Below are 18,009 nucleotides of genomic sequence, written 5' to 3'. Positions count from 1 at the left end.
AGTTGGTCCATCCTGTACTTAAACCAGAGTCCTTTCTGTATGATACCTAGTCTGTGATTATTCAGTCTCTGCTTGAAAACCTACACGTGGGGGCAGCCTGCTGTCTCTTGAGGCAGCCCATTCATTCTACCTCTGTCTATGAGGAACTTGCTTTCCTCCCTTTCTCAGCCACGTTCCTAGAAAAAGTTGTCTACATTAATCTCCTCCATTTCTTCTTCTCTTCTCAACGTTGCAGTCTGGTTTCCAACCTCATTATTCAATTGAAGCTGCTTCCCATCAGCGTTACTCAGTCCTTGACTGTTGAATTCCCAGCTTCCCCGTTCCATTACTTTTCGGTCTCCTTGATGTTTCTTTTCCATGGGATTCTGTGATAGTTCCTTCTCTTGATTTTTCTTTTACCTGACTGCTTCTTTCCAGTCTCCTTTGCTAAATCAGAATCCAGGTCACTTCTCCTCGCTGTGTGTGCTTCAAGGCCCTGCCCTGGGCCCTTTCTTTCTCTCCATTCTCTCTTTTGGTGATGTCATCAGCTCATGGGGAGGGTGGGGAGAGGTGTTTAATTATCATCTCTGCAGATGACTTCTGGCTATATATATCTCCAGTCTTTGCCTCTTTCCTAGTCCTGACTGCCAACTGGACATTTCAAATTCAATGTCCGTTTAAAAGTCAACCTTTCCAAAAGAGAACTTACTGCCTTTCCCACCAAACCCACCATTTCCCACATGTCTGTATTTTGTTCACCGCCATCTGCTAGTCACTCAAGCTTACAATCTCAGTGTCATCCCTAGCTGCGCACTCAGTTATCCAACATGTTCACTGAGTTTTGCCTTCATAACATCACAGTGTCTCCCACCTCCTTCCTTTTCATAGCCATCACCTTTCACCTGGACAATCATGATAATTTGGGATTGTTTTCCTGACTTAAGTTTCTCCCCACTCTAATTTTCCACACAGCTGCCAAGATGGTTATCCACAGGTTTGACTGTAACACTCCCAACTCTCCTACAGTGATTCCCCACTACTTCTTGGGAGCTAATTTGCTGGGCTTTACAACCTGCCCCCAATCTTCCTTTCTAGCCTTTTTGTGCATCACCCTTTACATACACTGCAGTCCAGCCAAACTGTCTTCTTACTGTTCTTCACATACCTGACCTCATTGCCATCTTGGTGTCTTTGTGTGGCTGTCCCTATATCTGCGATTCACTTTCCTTACCTCTTCCTCTTGGAATCCCTAGTGTCCTCCAAAGCTCAGTTCAAGGGCTACTTTTTACATATGTCATTCCTGATTCCCCTTCTCCCTCCAGCTGATAGTCACTTCTCTCAGCAATTATCTTTTTTATATTTTGTATCTGCAGGTTAGAGCGTAAGCTTCTTGAGAATAGCAACTATAACCACTTTTCTTTATATCCCTAGCGCCTAGCCTAGTTGCTGGTGCATAGTAGGTGCTAATAAATGCTTGTTGATTGATTGAAGCCCTCTTTCCTAGTTATAAAACTTGTCAGCCACTCTCTAGCTACTTCTGACTTACCCAAGAATTAAAGGCTCCCTAGGCAGTGTGCTGGTAAGAGACATTAAGTTACTCAGTATGGGTCCTGTTCCCTTTCTTTTTTCCAGGTCCTCCATTGACAGTGAACCTGCCTTGGTTTTAGGCCCCCTGAAGTCTGTGCAGGAGCTCCGTAGGGAACAACAGCTGGCTGAAATTGAGACTCGAAGGCAGGAAAGAGAGAAGAGTGGCAAGGAAGAAGGAGGAGGGACAAAACCCCCAGTGCAAGAGATGGTGGATGACCTGCAGGGTCCTTTCTTGTATGATTTCTCTTACTGGGCCCGGTGAGTTGTTTTACTCTACCTCCCTGTTTTCCTGCTAACACGGGGATGAGAAATGACCAGTAGAACTGTCTTAATTGTTTTAGATCTGGAGAGAAAATCACCGTCACACCTTCATCTAAAGAACTCCTCTTCTACCCTCCTTCAGTGGAAACAATTGTTAGTGGAGGTAAAATAAAACCCATTGGGCAAAGAATGCATTTTAGCTGTTAGACGGTGGATATTTTGCTTTATGGGAAGGGGTGATTCTTTTTTGAAATTATCAATTATCAGGTGGTGCTAGCGGTAAGAAAAGCCACCTTTAAGAAGCAAAGTATGTTATAATTTACGTTCTTAAATTCTCTAGGATCTTTTCTCTTTTTGTGGGCGTTAGTAGCAAATTTTGTTAAAGTGGAAAGAGAATAAATAATTCTTTTTTGTAGAAATCTTCTATTCCTGTCACAAGTAGTTTCTTTTTGGGGATCTTATGTGCTGTTCCTTCGTACATTTTTATTCCTTGATATAAAAGTATAAATCATTGCTTAGCATTGTACTCTGATTAGGATGAGGCTCTATGTTTCAGTGCTCTGAATAGTTCTTTTCTTTCCATGTGGATCTCGACTTCGCTTCTTTTGGACCTTAGTTTTTCTGTTCATTAAGTGGGCTTGTTAGCAGTGATCCTCTTGCCTCAGGCTTAAGAACTGTATAAATCCATCCCTGTTAAATTTGGTTGCTGCATTTCATAGATACTATAAAAGCATAGAAATAGCTTGTTCTTTTCTCCTTTTCTTCCCTTTAGAAAGCTGCCCTGGGAAACTGATAGAGATCTATGGAAAAGCAGGCCTGTTCTTGGAGGGCCAGATTCACCCAGAGTTAGAAGGGGTTGAAATAATCATTAGTGAAAAGGGAGCCACTTCTCCACTAATCACAGTGTTCACTGATGACAAAGGCAGCTATAGGTAAGCACCTGAAATGGAAGCATTTGTATCTGTACAGTTTTTTTTAAACTGCTTTTCTAGAGGAGGTAGGAAGCAGCATGTCCTTGGCCTAAATCTCTTTAAGATTAAAAGCAGATCCTTATGCTTTTTTGTCTTTAAGTGTTGGGCCATTGCACAGTGATCTGGAGTATACTGTGGCATCACAGAAAGAAGGATTTGTTTTGACTGCACTCGAGGGAACTATTGGAGACTTCAAAGCTTTTGCCTTGGCAGGAGTAACTTTTGAGGTATTGTTCTGGTTGCTTGGTCTTGAGATTTCATGTTATAAATAAATTAGATGACTCAACTGATATAGAGTGTATTTGTCAAGTTACTGAATACAGAGTGTTCATATATTAGCAGAGTGGCTAAATCTGCAATATCATTGAATTTAGGATATTTTCTGTATATTTTGGAAAGTGTGTCAAGTCTCCCATCCCTCTGTGGCTTATAGTACCAGATTGTGGTTTATCTTGCCATCTTAATTGTTATTTTAATGAAGTTCAGTATTTAAAACAAATTGTCCTTTGTGTTGAATCTGGAGATCTCTGAGTGAGAGTACATTTCTTTTTGTATCTAAAGCTTTGAAACAACAATATTGTGTTTTATGACATAGGGAATTTATAACAAGGAAATTTCAGATACTCAAATGCATGTGATCTCATCCATGAAGCAGGCTGTAATTTGTCCATTTGAGTGTTTCTTCTCTGTGCCTCCCCAAAGTTCACCCCAGAGTCCACCCAGCATGGTACAGGGTTTCCGCACCTTCTTCTGACATATCAGGGGTATCACTGGAACACTCTGGCTGTTCATCTCTCATCTGTCTGTCTTGTCATGTGACCAGTTCATCTTTTCTTCTTATTGTACAATTTTTTGTTGGCGAATTTTATTCCTCTTTTTCAGTTCTTATAGGTTTTATGTTGCAGTCTATTCACACCCATCCAGAATATGGATTGTTTCATTGTTCGTACTTGTATTCCCAGCATCTGTCACAGTACCTAGCACACAGTAGACACTTAATAAGTGTCTGTTCATTGAGCGATCTGTTGTATGTCTCTCCAGATGATGCACATTGTCAGTTTTTTGGAGGTAGTCATGTCTCACATTTTGCTGCCAAGTATCAACACTAGTAGAAGTTCATTTTCAAAAGGCAGGCTTTGCTTTCATGGGAAGCTTGAGGTTGGTAAAAGAGCTTGGTGATTTCTTGAAAGCCGTCTAGCCTGCATTTGTCCTCTTCTTCAAATTTGGACCCAGTGTTTTCCGTATGTACCATCAGTCCCATATATGCATGCTGTAGGATAAGCTTTATAGGGTTTCTGTCTTTGAAAGTATGTTGAAATTTGGGCAATATGTGTTCTTCAACCACTTGGGCTTTCCTGTTTGGATGGAGTGATAAACAGCTGTCTTCCAAGAGACTTTGCAGTGTTCTGGGGCTTGAGGCACAATGTCATTCATAAACAGGAGCATCCCTTGGACCTCACTGTCTACAGGGAATCCCTTGTCAACCTGGACTCTGGGCCTGGAGTCAGGAAGACCTGAGTTCAGTTGTAATCTCAGACACTTGTAAGTCACTTAACCTTTGTCTACCTTGATTTCATTATCTGTAAAAAGCAAAGAATAATGGCATTTACCTCCCGGGGTGTTGTGGAGGACAAATGAGATAATATTTGTAAAGCATTTAGCGCAGTGTCTGGCATATAGGTGCTTAATAAATGCTTGTTTCCTTCCCTTTCCCCTATCACAGTGATGAATAACTATGCTTCAGCTATTATTTATCTTCAGAGGGTTATCAGTGAAAAGTGTTATTTCTGCAGTGGTGTTTTCCAAGACCTCTTGAATAATTACAATTTATGGATTGGAGACACCTCGTAAAAGAGTTTGGAAAACTGTTTGGAATCAAATTCTTTTTTGTAATCAAGAAATGGGCATAATGAGATCTTGCATTCTCCATCTCTTTCGGTTAATTATGAAGTGGGTAAAGACATGGTTCAGTGTTGCTTGTTTCAGTGGCCAGAATATTCTTTCTCCCTCCCACCTCAAACCCCGCCACAGTTGGGGAAAGAAGAAAAACAAAACCTTGTAATTATGTGCTAGCTTGCACACTGAGTCTGCCTCTTGGTCAGGAGGCGGGTAGCATACTTAGCACTTAGCACTGGCCTTCTGGAATTGTGGTTGGTCATTGCAGTGGTCAGAAGTATTAGGTCTTTCAAAGTTGTTTGCCTTTATGATACTGTGATTGAATAAATTGTTCTGGTTACTTCATTCTGCATCAGTTCATACAAGTTTTACTAGGTTCTCTGACACTATCCGTTTCACCATTTTTCTGGCAAAAATTTAAAAAAATTTTAAATTTAAAAAATTTTTAAAATTAAAAATTTTAAAAAATTAAAAAATTTATTCTGTTGTATTCGTTTACCATAATTTGTCCAGCCATTCCCTGGTTGATAGGCACTCTCTTAGCTTTCAGTTCTTTGCCACCACAAAAAGAGTGGCTATAAATATTTTTGTAGATTTAGACCTTTTTCCTCTTTTCTTTGATCTTATGGGGACATACACCTAGTAGTGGCATTATAGGCCAAAGGACATTATGCACTGTTTAATATTTTTTTGGGCCTAGTTCCACATTGCTTTTTAGAATGGCCAAACCATTTCAGAGCTCTACACAGCACGTTAATATGCATTTATCATTTTCTGTCTGATTTGACATTCTGATGGATGTGAAGGGGAAGCTCAAGACCAGTCAATATCTGTTAAGTGCCTAGGATGTGCCGGGCACGATGCCAAGCACTGGGAATACAGAAGGAGGCAAAAGACATTCTCTGCTCAGGAGGAGCTTACACTCTAATGGGGGAAGTCAACATGTAAACAGATATACACAAAGCAAGCACATACAGGTTAAGTAGGAAATAATTAACAGAGGGAAAGCACAAGAATTAAGAGGTGTTGGGGAAGGCTTCCAGCAAAAGATGAGGTTTCAGTTGGGGCTTAAAGCCACCACAGGGAGATCGTTGGTGTAATTGTTTTAATTTGCATTTTTTCTAATTATTTGTGATTTGGTGCATGTTTTCGATGTGGCAGCTTCTTTATTTCCCAGGCTTCCTTCAAGTCTTATGTCAAATCCTACCTTCTGCAGGATAACTATCCCAGTTCCCTCAGCAATTAGAGCCTTCTCTTCTGAGATTACTTTCTCTCTACTCTTTTTTTTTGAGGGGGGAAGGCAGGGCAAATGGGGTTGAGTGACTTGCCCAAGGTCACACAGCTAGTGAGTGTGTCGGGTGTCTGAGGCTGGATTTGAACTCAGGTTCTCCTGACTCCAGGGCCAGTGCTGTATTCACTGGGCCATCTGGCTGCCCCATTTTCTCTCTACTCTTAACATATCTTGTACATATCTACTTATTTACCTGTCTCCCCCATTTTAACGCGAGAACTCTGAGGGCAGGAACCATTTTTTGCCTTTCTTTGTATCTCCACAACTTGGCACAGTTCCTGGTACAGAGTAAAAGCATAGTAAGTGTTTTTTGACTGACCAATTGACTCACTCAAGGATAATGATCGCACAACAGCTCTAAGAATGTTAAGAACCCTAGCGTTTATGCAGCACTTTAAGATTTGCAGAGTTCCTTACCTGTGTTGTCTCATCCAGTCCTCAGAATAATCAGATGTCGTTAGCCTGTGGCCTTTGCTTTCCCCATCCGTTTCTCCACGTTTTCACTAAGAAAGTCGTTCGTAGTTAGCATGAAATAACATTATTTTGATGTTACTTTATTATAACAGATAAGATCTGAAGATGACCAGCCACTTGCGGGAGTCCTCTTATCCCTCAGTGGAGGTGTGTTCCGTTCCAACCTTCTGACGCAGGACAACGGGATGCTGACCTTTTCAAACTTGGTAGAGTATTCATTTGTAATTCGCTTCAGTTGGCCTAGAGGAGGGGGCGGGGCAGGGACGGAGTCTACATTTTTGGGTGTTCATCTTGTAGCGTTTCAGATTCTCTTGGAGACCAGATCTGATTAGAATGCTGTTAGGACCAGGACTTCAGCTGCCGATTCGTGTTTCCCTCTGCACAGTCATTGCATTTTCTTGCTTTCCGCCTGTCACAAAGACGTTGTAATTAATTACCCTGGCCACAGCTCCTTCTGCATCTCTCCCATTGTTTCACAGCAGGATTGCAGTGTTTATGATCTGAGGATTGTAAGGTAGTTATTTTTTGTGTTTCTTTTCCAGAACATGTACCACATACTGGAAAAACAGCGCTCAGATGAGGCACTAGTGTATCCTCAGAGAGTATACATTAATAGTTATCATGCCAGTCCTGTGGAGGAGGGTAACTGTCCACAAGGATGGGATAAGGATGATCTTTCTTGGCCTGTTAAGAACCAGGAGAGCTATATTAGTGGTAGTCCTGACCTCGCTGACTGCAGTTTTCTTCATTCTCACTGGGTTGAAAATGCTCTAGCACAGACCTCCCATTTTTGGTTGTTTCTTGGCAGAGCCCAGGGCAGTATTACTTTAAACCCATGATGAAGGAGTTTCGTTTTGAACCTTCCTCACAAATGATTGAAGTGCAAGAAGGGCAGAATCTGAAGATCGCCATCACTGGTTACAGAACAGCTTATAGGTGAGTGTCCCTAGGTCTGACAAGTGAAGCTCTGAACGTGGCAGCTGAACTGTGGGGTCTGATTTAGAGCTGTACCATGTGAAAAGCAGGCATTGATCATCTTCCCTTATTTCTGTAAGAGTGTTTTTTAGAGGAAGAGGAGGATATGTTTTGAATTGAAAAAATGATTTTTTGACTAGACTTGGCCTAGAATTGCCTCTTTCAAATTGGTTGGCTTGAATTAAATTGAAGGGAAAATATGCTTTGAATGGAGCTAGGTGTGAATGAATATTTTATTCACTACGGTGAACAGAAGAGTGAGGGGAAGGGGTTGGGAAATTGAGTATTTTCTTGAGAAAATGCAGTTTTTGGAAAGCTGAAATTAATTTTTGCTTTCTTAAGTATTTCATTATCTGGAGAAAAACAGTTTTACATTTTATTACAATTTTTCAAGGGTTTTGGAAAAATGTTTAAAAATAAGAATTGGTTATGATGTATGCAGTGATCAATATGGGAAATATTTAGAAGTGGACTACATAAGTAAATTGGCTTGGATTATTGGAAGACTGAATGGTTTGTACTGTTCTGTAAATTTTATGCTCATTTTATCTGTTATCAAATGTAAGTCCTTTTGCCTGAAATCCTTTATCTGCTATAGAATACTGTTGGGATGCTCACACGCTCCTTCCTTCCTTCCTGCTGTTCTCTAGTTGCTATGGTACAATTTCTTCTCTAAATGGGGAGCCAGAACAAGGAGTTGCTGTGGAAGCAGTAGGACAGGGTGATTGCAGTATTTATGGGGAAGACACTGCAACTGATGAAGAGGGGAAATTCAGACTTCGAGGATTATTGGTAAGAATCAAAACTTCTTTATTACACTTCCTGTATTTCTTTGCATCATATTTTTTAGCGAGATGGTTAGATGTTACTATTTTATTTGGTAAATATTTTCTTTGATGCTCGATATGCATCCCACCTCTCAAAAGACTTTGTCTGTCCCAGATGTGGAGTGAGGCATTTGTTTTCAAACTTGGCCAGTGTGTGGATTTGTTTTACTGAACTACACTTATTTGTTTATAAAGAAAGATGTTTCTATTGGAGGTACCCTGGGGGGGAGCTATTGGGAAGTGACAGTGATTAAAAAAAGTAGTGTCAATAAAACATCTAAAAGGAAAAAAGAATCACAACTTCAAGTTTACTATTTTACCCGAGATTATTATGGATGGAGATATATTGTTCAAGAACTCAACAAGAAATTGTGATCTAGCGTTACGAACAGAATCAGGTTTTTGTTGTTGAATCTTTTGATGAGGTATGCCCTTTGTCAAAGCCTGGAAGTTAACTTTACACAGTTGGACAGTATTGCTAAGAATGAAGGCAGATCCCATGTGCTGCCATAGGTTTGGTCATGGGGCAGGGCACTCGATGTGTTCACTATCTTTTGTTTTTAACATTACTTTCATGTCTAAATACATCCCTCCTTTACCCATTGAACCATCCCTTGTAAAAGGCATTGGAAAAGAAAGATGAAAAAAAGGCACTTCAGCCAAATCAGTCAATCCACTGACTATATCTGAGAGTAGACACAGTATCCTGTACCTGCCACCCCCTTCTCTGCAGTGAAGGGACATTATAATTATATGATCTTCAGGCTTTTAGAAATTTACGTGGTTGTAGTTGTTCTGGTTCTGCTCACTTCACTCTGCATTGGTTTACATAAACGTTGCCATGTTTCTCTGAATTCTTCTTTATTATTTCTTGGAGCACAGTAGTATTGCTTTACATTTATGTTACAGTTTGTTTAACATTCCCCTGTTGATGGGCATCTACTTTGTTTACACTTCTTTGCTGTTACACAAAATGCAGCTATGAATATTTTATTACGTATCTCTGTCTCTTTACCCATCTTTCCATCTATAGCCTTTGTTTTTGTCTTTGAACTCTTGCTTTTAGCAGTTGCACCTGGGTCATAGGGTATGTAATCTGAACCACTTTTTAAAAGCACAATTCCAAATTGCTTTCAAAAATGGTTGGACAGATTCACTGCTCTTACTGTGCTAGCTTTCATCCAGCTTTTCATCAAACTCATAATGTTTCAGAATTTTTTTGTTCAAAGATACAAATAACTATTTGAAATGAGATTGCTTCAGATCCCAGGTGAACCACAACATGTGTAACTGGTGATGAGAAATGGGTTAGTCCCAGGACTGGTTTGAAGGCAACTTTTCTAATGATAATAATTCAGATTTCTATAATGCTTTTTAAAGTTGACGAAGTACTTTCCGCACAACAACTGTGTGAAGCAGGTAATTCAGGCGTTATTCCCAAAGAGGTTAAATAACTTGCCCAAAGTCACCTAGTAAATTTCAGAGCTGGGATTAGATTGCATTTTGAACACTCTTCCCACTCCACCAGAATACATCTCAATAGAAGGTTAACAGATTTTCTGCATTGGAGGAGAAATGATACCTTCTTGGTTAAGGCCAGAAAGCCTTGCTTTCTTACTGAACTCTTTCAGGATTTGTCATTCGTTTTATTTGCAGCCTGAATGTGTGTACCATGTCCAGCTCAAGGTAGAAGGTAATGAACATATTGAAAGAGCCCTCCCCCAGCATCGAGTAATTGAGGTAAGGTATTTAACTCTGCAATGAATCTTTTAATGATTAGCTCCTATTCTAAAATATTGAATTAGCTATGTGTACTTCACTTAGTTGGGGAACTTTAGATCTTAATAAAAGGTCCTCTTAGGATAGTATATCTTTATAAATAGTTCCTATAGCATGAAAAAGTATAACATTAGCATCATAGGAACGATTCATTTTGATAAGAAGTTTAAACAGTTGGTTCCTTGTTCTCCCTCAAGCTCTAAGTTCCTCAGGGAACTTAAGGAACAAGGACATGGAAGAGAACGTTGGTTTAAAGGGTAAAGGATTGCTTCATTGCTGTTACCCAATTTTCCCTTATCCACATGAACTTCTCACTTATCTCTTGACTTCCAGAAAAGGTTAATTAGCCTTCATTAGATGGACAGTCTTTTTGTAGTGAAGGTCATTATTCAAGCTAAATTGTCTAGGTAAAGAAGTATATATTAAACTCAGCAGAAAGCAGAGCAGGATTTTCATATAGGACATTCCTCCTCTAATCTCTGCCTTCTGCTACTCTCCCTCCGTAAGCCTAATTTGCTAGGCCTGAGGTTAAGAGAGAAGTAACTGACTTGGTCAGATTTACATTTTGTACTGGCCATTCTCTAGATAGAGTCTAAGGTGGCAAAGGTAGCATGTGGTACTCGGATTTGAAAAGGATTGTGGTGGCTGATGTGACAAGCTCAGGTAATGTTTCCTGCTCAGATGTTTTTGAGGGGCATGGTAGTTTTCTTTAGACCATAAATACATCTGTTCAGCTCCATGAGCATAAGAAGCCGTTTTGATATGAAGTAAATTTCCAGAATTCACGTAACTAGAAAAAGTTATTTTCTTTGCTTAATTCTTAGTGCTGTGCATTTATTCCTTAATATATTTTAGGTTGGTAATTCTGATATTGATGATGTAAATATCATAGCTTTCCGGCAGATTAACCAGTTTGATTTAAGTGGAAATGTGATCACATCCTCTGAATATCTTCCTTCGTTATGGGTAAGCTTAAGTCTGTGTTTTTGATATAAATGGGGTTTTCTTTGACTTGTAAGACGAGCGAGAGCCATGATTAGTGACCAGCAGACTATTGCCGAAGTACTAAGCATGTTCCGAAATTGATATCAAGTATGGCAGTAGTTACAGTTAGGATTTTAATAAGTTTGATTACAGCACTGTCAGAATTAACATAGGCAGTTCTTGAGTTTTTAAAAATACAACGGATCTGATCTCAGATGACCACATTTGTCTACGGTTAGTCTTTGTGCAGACTGTAGAGGAAAGCTGATGAATAGTCAGTATAGCCTGGGACTTAAAGCAGAAGGACACCGTTAAGATGATTCAGTGCCATTTGCTCACTTATCTTTTTGCTAAAAGGTTCTTTTCTTTTAATGTTCTTGGGGGTGTTCATTTGGTGTTTTTGCAATTTTATAATTGTACTTCAAATTCAGATTGATTTGAAAAGAGTTTTGAGATTTAGTTCTGCTGACCATCTTTCTTTCATAAAACGATGGAAAACTGGCAGTTTAGGCTCACGGAAAGTATGACAAGGCCTTATCATTGGATAAGTATAGACCGGGGCCTTCACAGAGCTTAGCATCTGCCAAGATAGTTTGGAGGACAGAAAGTGGGTGCTTTAGCCTGAGAAAAATTAATCATGTTTTTAAAAACCCTGCTAAAGTGCAAAGTGCTTCTTGAGGCAGCAGAGGGAGTGAAATACAGGGTGGAAGCACTGTTTTTAGGTTTTAGGTGGAACATAATTTTGAAGCAGAGAGTTGAGGAAGCCTTAAATTTTTATGAATCCCACCTTGTCAGGGCCTAAGATGATTGATTGATGACGGTATTATAAATAAATTGCCAGACTTGGGCATTTTCTTATCCAAATAACTGTGCTTTTAAAGAATTCCTTCTCCTAAGAATTAAGATACCCCCAGGATGTCCAAAATGTGATTCAAAAGCACTCTGCAATGCTTTTCTTCTTTGATCCCTCACAGGTAAAGCTTTACAAAAGTGAAAACCTCGACAATCCAATTCAGACAGTCTCTTTGGGCCAGTCTCTCTTCTTCCATTTCCCACCATTACTTAGAGATGGAGAGGTAAGAGAGATTGCTTGATTTTAGTGTTTGTGTTTGTTCTGGTTTCCCCTCTACTAAAAAAATATTATGAGCATATAATAAAAAACTTATGGGCCTACTCTCCCATTCCTTTGCCAAAGGAATAACCAAAGGATTACTGAATGCTCTGTTAGTCAAGAGGGTTTGCATTATCTTGTTAATATTATTTCTAATGAGAAATAGGCCACCTGTTTTGGGGATTGAGAGAATAAACTTCAAGAATCTTTTGAATCATTTCAATGGTATAGACTCATATTCTGAGATCTCTTTGAGGTGTCTCAGTTGATAGAGACTATGATTTCTACTCGATTAGGCCAAATTTCTTGGTTGTTTCCCAAATCTAACCTGCCACCATATTCTGTGGGATGATACAGTAATTTTTCTATATGAAGTATAGCTATAAGGTAATTTGATGGTTATGGGAATAGGGAACCTGTGGCTTTGAGGCCATGTGTGGCCTTCTAGGTCCTCAAGTGTGGTCCTTTGACTGAATCCAAACAAATGCAAAGGGGATTTGTTCTGTGAGGTTTGGATTCAGTCAAAGGGCCACACTTGAAGACCTAGAGGACCATTTGTGGCCTTGAGGCCATAGGTTCCCTACCCCTGGTTTAAAAAGAAAGGATTTCAGAATTTATATATCCCAAGTAAATATTTTTCTTAAATTAGTGTCCTTGGGACTCTGTCTCCTTGTTCAAGCAATACTGCCATTGCTTTAAAACATTCATTTTTTAAAAAATTAAATCTACCCTCTTTGGACATTTGGCTACTGTTAAGGATATTCATGAAAATGTGCTGTAAGGCTCTGGTAACAGTTCTCAAAGAAGAGTCCAAAATGTTTTGAGCTTGAGGAGGAGAAGAAGAGAATAAGGCCTGGACTGGCCACTGCCCTCTGTGGCCAGGGCCCTCCACTTCCATTCCTTCTACCCCTGTGATGTCTCTGTTGTCATCACTGTGCTCCAGAGAGGCTGAAGGTAATGCAGAGGCTACTGTTTTTTGCTACCTCTGCCCTTCTGAAACTAGAACCCATACCCAGAGAGGTTCTTGAAAAGAAGGTGGAGATGTTATCCACCAGGGAAAGGCTGGTACAAGGATGGGACTAGCCTAGCAGAGCAAGGAGATGCCAAAACAAAACAAGCACAGACAACTGAAAGGGTTAGAGAACTATCATTCTAGTGGCAATAACAGTTTGAAACCCTGTTTTTAAAATAAAGTTTTATAAAATGTTGAATTCATTTTACTTTTGAAAAAGATGTTTCTTTGTTTTAAATAAATTTTGCTGACGTCTTTCTTTTTTAACATCACATATGTTTCCCCATGTGGTACTCTCTTGGAGAAATATCCCTTATTAAAATGAATAAAAAAGAGGGGGAAAAATGCAGCAAAAACTAACCAACCTGTCAGGAAGGTCTGCCATTATGGGGAGCGTTGGACACCGATGCTCTTCTGCTTCTGCCAAGAAGTGGGAGGGGGATGCCGTTGGACACCTCTGCTTTGGGGCTGATCTTGGCCATTCTAACTCTGTGGTGTTCGGTGTTGCGTGTTGTGGTGTTGCTCTTTCCCTCGACATTGTTGGAATCATTTGTGTGTTTTCCTCTTTACGCTTACTTCACTTTGCATCATTTCACCTAAGATTTCTCTGTATTCATCATATTCATGATTTTTTACAGCACAGGTAAGTATAATATGTCAGGTTGATGTTTCAGAATCTGTCAAGCCTTTCCCCAGGTGACTTGTTTCCATTTCTTTGCTACTACACAAAGTCCTGCTGTGAATGTTTTGGTACAGATGCAATCTTTCTGTCTTCTGTCCCTTTGGAGTCTATGCTTAGCACCGGAATCTCTGGCCAGAGGGTTTAGAAATTTGAATCCCGTTCCTCTTCACCCCTTTTCCCTCTTTTCCCTCTCCATAATTCCCCTTTACTTTTCACAACGGTTGCACTGCTTTGCTGTTCGGTCAGCACTGTGTTAGTATGCTTGTCTTCTGTGCCCCCAACATTATGGATTCCAATCTTTTGCCATTTTTACCAGTTTACTGGGCGTGAAGCAAAATCTCAGAGTTGTTTTGATTTTCATTTCCCTTTTTCGTGACTTGGAACAGTCTTTTCATCTTGGTTTAAACCTGTCTGTAGTTGTTGCTGATGGATTTTTTCCTTTTTTCTATTGGACAGAATTATGTTGTGTTACTGGACTCCACACTATCCAGATCCCAGTACGACTATACCTTGCCTCAGGTTTCTTTTACTGCCATTGGATATCACAAACATATTACTTTGATTTTTAATCCTACAGTAAGTAAAAGGGGAATGTTTTTTAATGGGAAGGAAAAATATGTGAAAATGTTTAGCTGTTTAACATAGATTCCTTAAGCCAAGTGGTAATTTTTTTGTTGTTGTTGATTTGTGGTTTTCTAAGTCAATGTACTCCCCAGCACCTTCTATTTGAGTTTGACACCACTATATTATCCTACCTTTCAGGTAGTAGCTAGCATTTATATAGTACTTTAAGCTTTGCAAAGCATTTTACATACATTATCTCTCTTGAACTCCCAGCAGCTGTGGGGTTATAGGTAATAGGGTGGTGGTTGTCGGAAACTCAGACCCACACAAGTTAAATTACTTGCAGCCAATGAGCATCAGAAGTGAGATTTGAACCCAAGGCTTTCCTGACCCCAAGACCAGTACTCTCTACTTCTTGACTGAGTAGGAGAGAGTCTGATAAAATTCCTGACTTGTAAACTGAGGGTAACTATGCCGTTGTATGAGGTGTTTTCAGCAGAACCTCAAGCTCTGGGATTTTGGAAACCATATTTTAGGTGACACAGGGATGAAGTGGCTAACATATTCCTTTCAGCCCCAGCAATGCTCATTTAGATGAATTCTTTGCCTCTGCCCTGGTGCACATCCAGACCTTTGGTGAAAGGAGAGGGGCTTTGTGAAGTGGCACTCATGGATTAAGGATGCAAATATGCCCGAGTGCTTCCTTGCCAACAGAGCCGAAGCAGGATGATCTCTGGAACCCGGTCCGCTTAGGGAGCTAGTGTCAGGTAAATAGAGATGCCTTTTGGTGACAGCCCTGTAGTCGAACCCAGCTTGTAACGCATCACCTTTGCAAAGCTGGAAAGGCAAGCCGAGCAAGGAGTGTCCACAGGAGCTTAGTAACTAGATTTCTCTGTTATACTAATCAGGCAAAGGCAGCACTTCTTAAAATCAGCAAGTATGTAACACTAACCAGTGCACCAGCGTAACTTCTTTTTATTCCTTCATTTGATTCTATTTACTTTCATGCAGGTAGCGTGGTATATACTAATCAGTGTTGCTATAAATACACATTTCTTGGCATTGGGACATAGGAAACTAATTTTTTGGGCCTGTTCTTCTTTAATATGTGCTTTTAGGGAAAGTCATTTCATTTATCTGGAACTCATTTTATCCTTCTATAAAATGGGGTTGAAAATGTTCTTCACTTAGCCATTTTGGAAAGTGTTGATAGGTAATGTCTATACAGGGTATTCCATAGGTCTTAGTGAAGTTTTAAACTATTAAAGATTAAAATTACACTAAGACTTTTTAGGTACTCTGTATATAGCTTGAATCTCTTAGAGGGATAAGGATAGGGACTGGAACTATTATTTCATTAGAAAATAGGGAACTCATGAGGGAGGAATCTCCCTTTACCAATGCAGATTGGTACCTTCTCTACAACTTAGAGAAGTTACATGACTTGTCCAGGGTCACACAGCCAGGATCTGTCAGGACTTGACTTCAGGCCTTCTTGGCTTTAAAGAACACCACACTGCCTAGTAATGAACTTTTGGTGTTTTGACGTTTTCAGAGGAAATTACCTGAACAAGATATTGCTCAAGGATCTTACATCGCATTGCCTCTGACACTGCTTCTGTTGCTAGCCGGTTATAACCACGATAAGGTAGGAACTCTTGAATTCATCGAGAGTAGTTAAGCGTAATGGGCTAGAGGTTTGAGTCAAGGAGAGCTTTCTTCCTCAGCTGCTTTGGAAACGTCAGCTGAAGAAGGCCCAGCCTGAGTAAGATATGAAGTGTCCAATGGCCCTCAGGTTCTAGAAGAAGGGAGGTGCATGCGTATAACTGTAGTTTGTGATGGGGTGTTACTAAATGGCCATCTTGGCTGAAGAATTCGGGCTCCTTTTAGGTTTTTTATTCCCATATTCTTCTCCTCTAGCTTATTCCTTTGTTGTTGCAATTGTCAAGCCGACTGCAAGGAGTCCGAGCCCTTGGTCAGACTGCCTCTGACATCAGTGCCCCAGAGGAGGTGAAGAGGCAGGCAAAGAAGCAGAAGACTCGTCGCACGTGAAGAGAAAGATGTGTTACCTAGACTTGGACCTAGACCGGGCTGGAGGCTGGGGCTCTTGGGAAGCAAGGCCTCTGGCTGGACAGTGCTTTGGATAAATGATGGATTGCAGAAAACTTCAGAGAAATTTCTGTTTATTCCACAGCCCTCTCTCAGTACAATTGTACTTTCTCTTTCAATTCTCTATGACCCCTTGCTGTTTTAAAATTGAGAGTCACATGGATGGACCCCCTCTCACTCCACTGAGCACATATTTTGGAATTGAAGATAATTTATTTTTTGTCATGGAAATATTTTAAGCTCTGCTGGTAATGTGAGAATGTAACTTTTATCTTCGGCATTAATTTGCAAGAGGAATTCCAGTCCAATAAACAGGATTCTCAGTTTCTTTAAGCGTGTAATATTTTTTGGGGGGGGGTATTGTTTTCTGATTTTATTTTATATTTGGGACCTGTTTAAGAAATAGTCTATATCCAGTTCCGGGAAGTCGTATTGATTTCAGGAAAACCGTAAATCTGGACTCATACAATCCATTTAATTTCAAATATGATTTAGACAATATTGTATAGGATGTGCACGGGAATTCTCAGTTCTGAAGTTAACAGCATTGGTCTTATTTTTCTTGGTTAGCAGTTAGGTCGTCTTAAGCACAACCCTAATAGAATGAGATCCAGAAAAGTAAAGTTAAATATCTGAGTCAGTGGCAGATAGGATAGAATTGAGGAGTTTTCTGGCTGTGGACTAAGTCCACTCAAGGGGCTGTTGAGTTGCCAGCGGTTAGCTGGTTTTACATGTGTTCCTGCTTTTATCTTAGAAGATTAGGAATTTTATATTGAAAGTCTTGGGACAGATGCAATACGCATCCTATTTCTGAGAGTGTTTTCTTAGTATTACTTCATATGGATGCCTAGAAACATTACTTTTAAATGTTAATGGTGCTTTTTATTGACATGGCGTAAAGGTTAAGAGCTTGTGAAAGATACAAGTAAATGTCAATGAATTCTCTGCAGTTCCTGATATGACCATCGAGTGGCAGTGTTCAACTTTTGAATGACCAGAAATTGTACTAGACCTCTATTTAAAAACAATCCATGCTCCTTCCTTTAAAAGCAGAGATGTGGCATTTCAGTTTGAAGGTTGAACTGAATCAGATGTAAAAACTTTCTGCCTTGGTTTGACAATTTCCTGGCAGGAATCCTTTGATCCTCTTGTCAGAAGCAAGACATAATTAGAGATAATGATTACAGATAACAATTTCTCACACTTAGGTTGCACTTTAAGATTTACAAAGCATTTTCCTTGTAGTAACTCCATGAGGTTGGTAGTACAAATATCATTGCCTATTTGGTGGATGAGCGAACGAGAGACTCGGAAGTGAGGACCTCAGTCACGCAGCTAGTAAACGTCAGAGCTGGGTTTCATGCACAGGTCTTCTGTGTCTCAAGTCCAGTCGTGAATTCTCCTTTTTATTTTTAGGAAATCACTTTGTTACAACAGGATATCTTCTTGAAGAATAGCAGCTCTTGACAGACTGACCTGTCAGAGTCGGCTTGTGCCCCTGTGTGTT

General features: G+C 40.0%; 1 protein-coding gene across 1 annotated transcript in view; it reads left to right on the top strand.

The window, feature by feature from the left end:
- The window catches only part of NOMO2 (NODAL modulator 2), a 51,451-nt gene extending 34,616 nt beyond the window's left edge, over nucleotides 1–16,835 (top strand). The window contains exons 19-31 of the mRNA XM_036741761.1: nucleotides 1,612–1,824; nucleotides 1,908–1,990; nucleotides 2,600–2,759; nucleotides 2,899–3,025; nucleotides 6,552–6,665; nucleotides 7,268–7,395; nucleotides 8,085–8,226; nucleotides 9,918–10,001; nucleotides 10,896–11,006; nucleotides 11,999–12,100; nucleotides 14,286–14,405; nucleotides 15,949–16,041; nucleotides 16,314–16,835. Coding sequence (XP_036597656.1) covers nucleotides 1,612–1,824; nucleotides 1,908–1,990; nucleotides 2,600–2,759; nucleotides 2,899–3,025; nucleotides 6,552–6,665; nucleotides 7,268–7,395; nucleotides 8,085–8,226; nucleotides 9,918–10,001; nucleotides 10,896–11,006; nucleotides 11,999–12,100; nucleotides 14,286–14,405; nucleotides 15,949–16,041; nucleotides 16,314–16,445 — 1,609 coding nt within the window. The 3' untranslated portion in view covers nucleotides 16,446–16,835. The remainder of the gene's footprint in view (nucleotides 1–1,611; nucleotides 1,825–1,907; nucleotides 1,991–2,599; nucleotides 2,760–2,898; nucleotides 3,026–6,551; nucleotides 6,666–7,267; nucleotides 7,396–8,084; nucleotides 8,227–9,917; nucleotides 10,002–10,895; nucleotides 11,007–11,998; nucleotides 12,101–14,285; nucleotides 14,406–15,948; nucleotides 16,042–16,313) is intronic.
- The last annotated feature ends 1,174 nt before the right edge of the window (nucleotides 16,836–18,009 follow it).

The sequence above is a fragment of the Trichosurus vulpecula genome, chromosome 1 (genome assembly GCF_011100635.1).
Source record: "Trichosurus vulpecula isolate mTriVul1 chromosome 1, mTriVul1.pri, whole genome shotgun sequence".
In the NCBI taxonomy this organism is placed as follows: Eukaryota; Metazoa; Chordata; class Mammalia; order Diprotodontia; family Phalangeridae; genus Trichosurus; species Trichosurus vulpecula.
The sequence above is the reverse complement of the archived record's forward strand: the minus strand, read 5'-3'. Positions and strand labels throughout refer to the sequence as shown.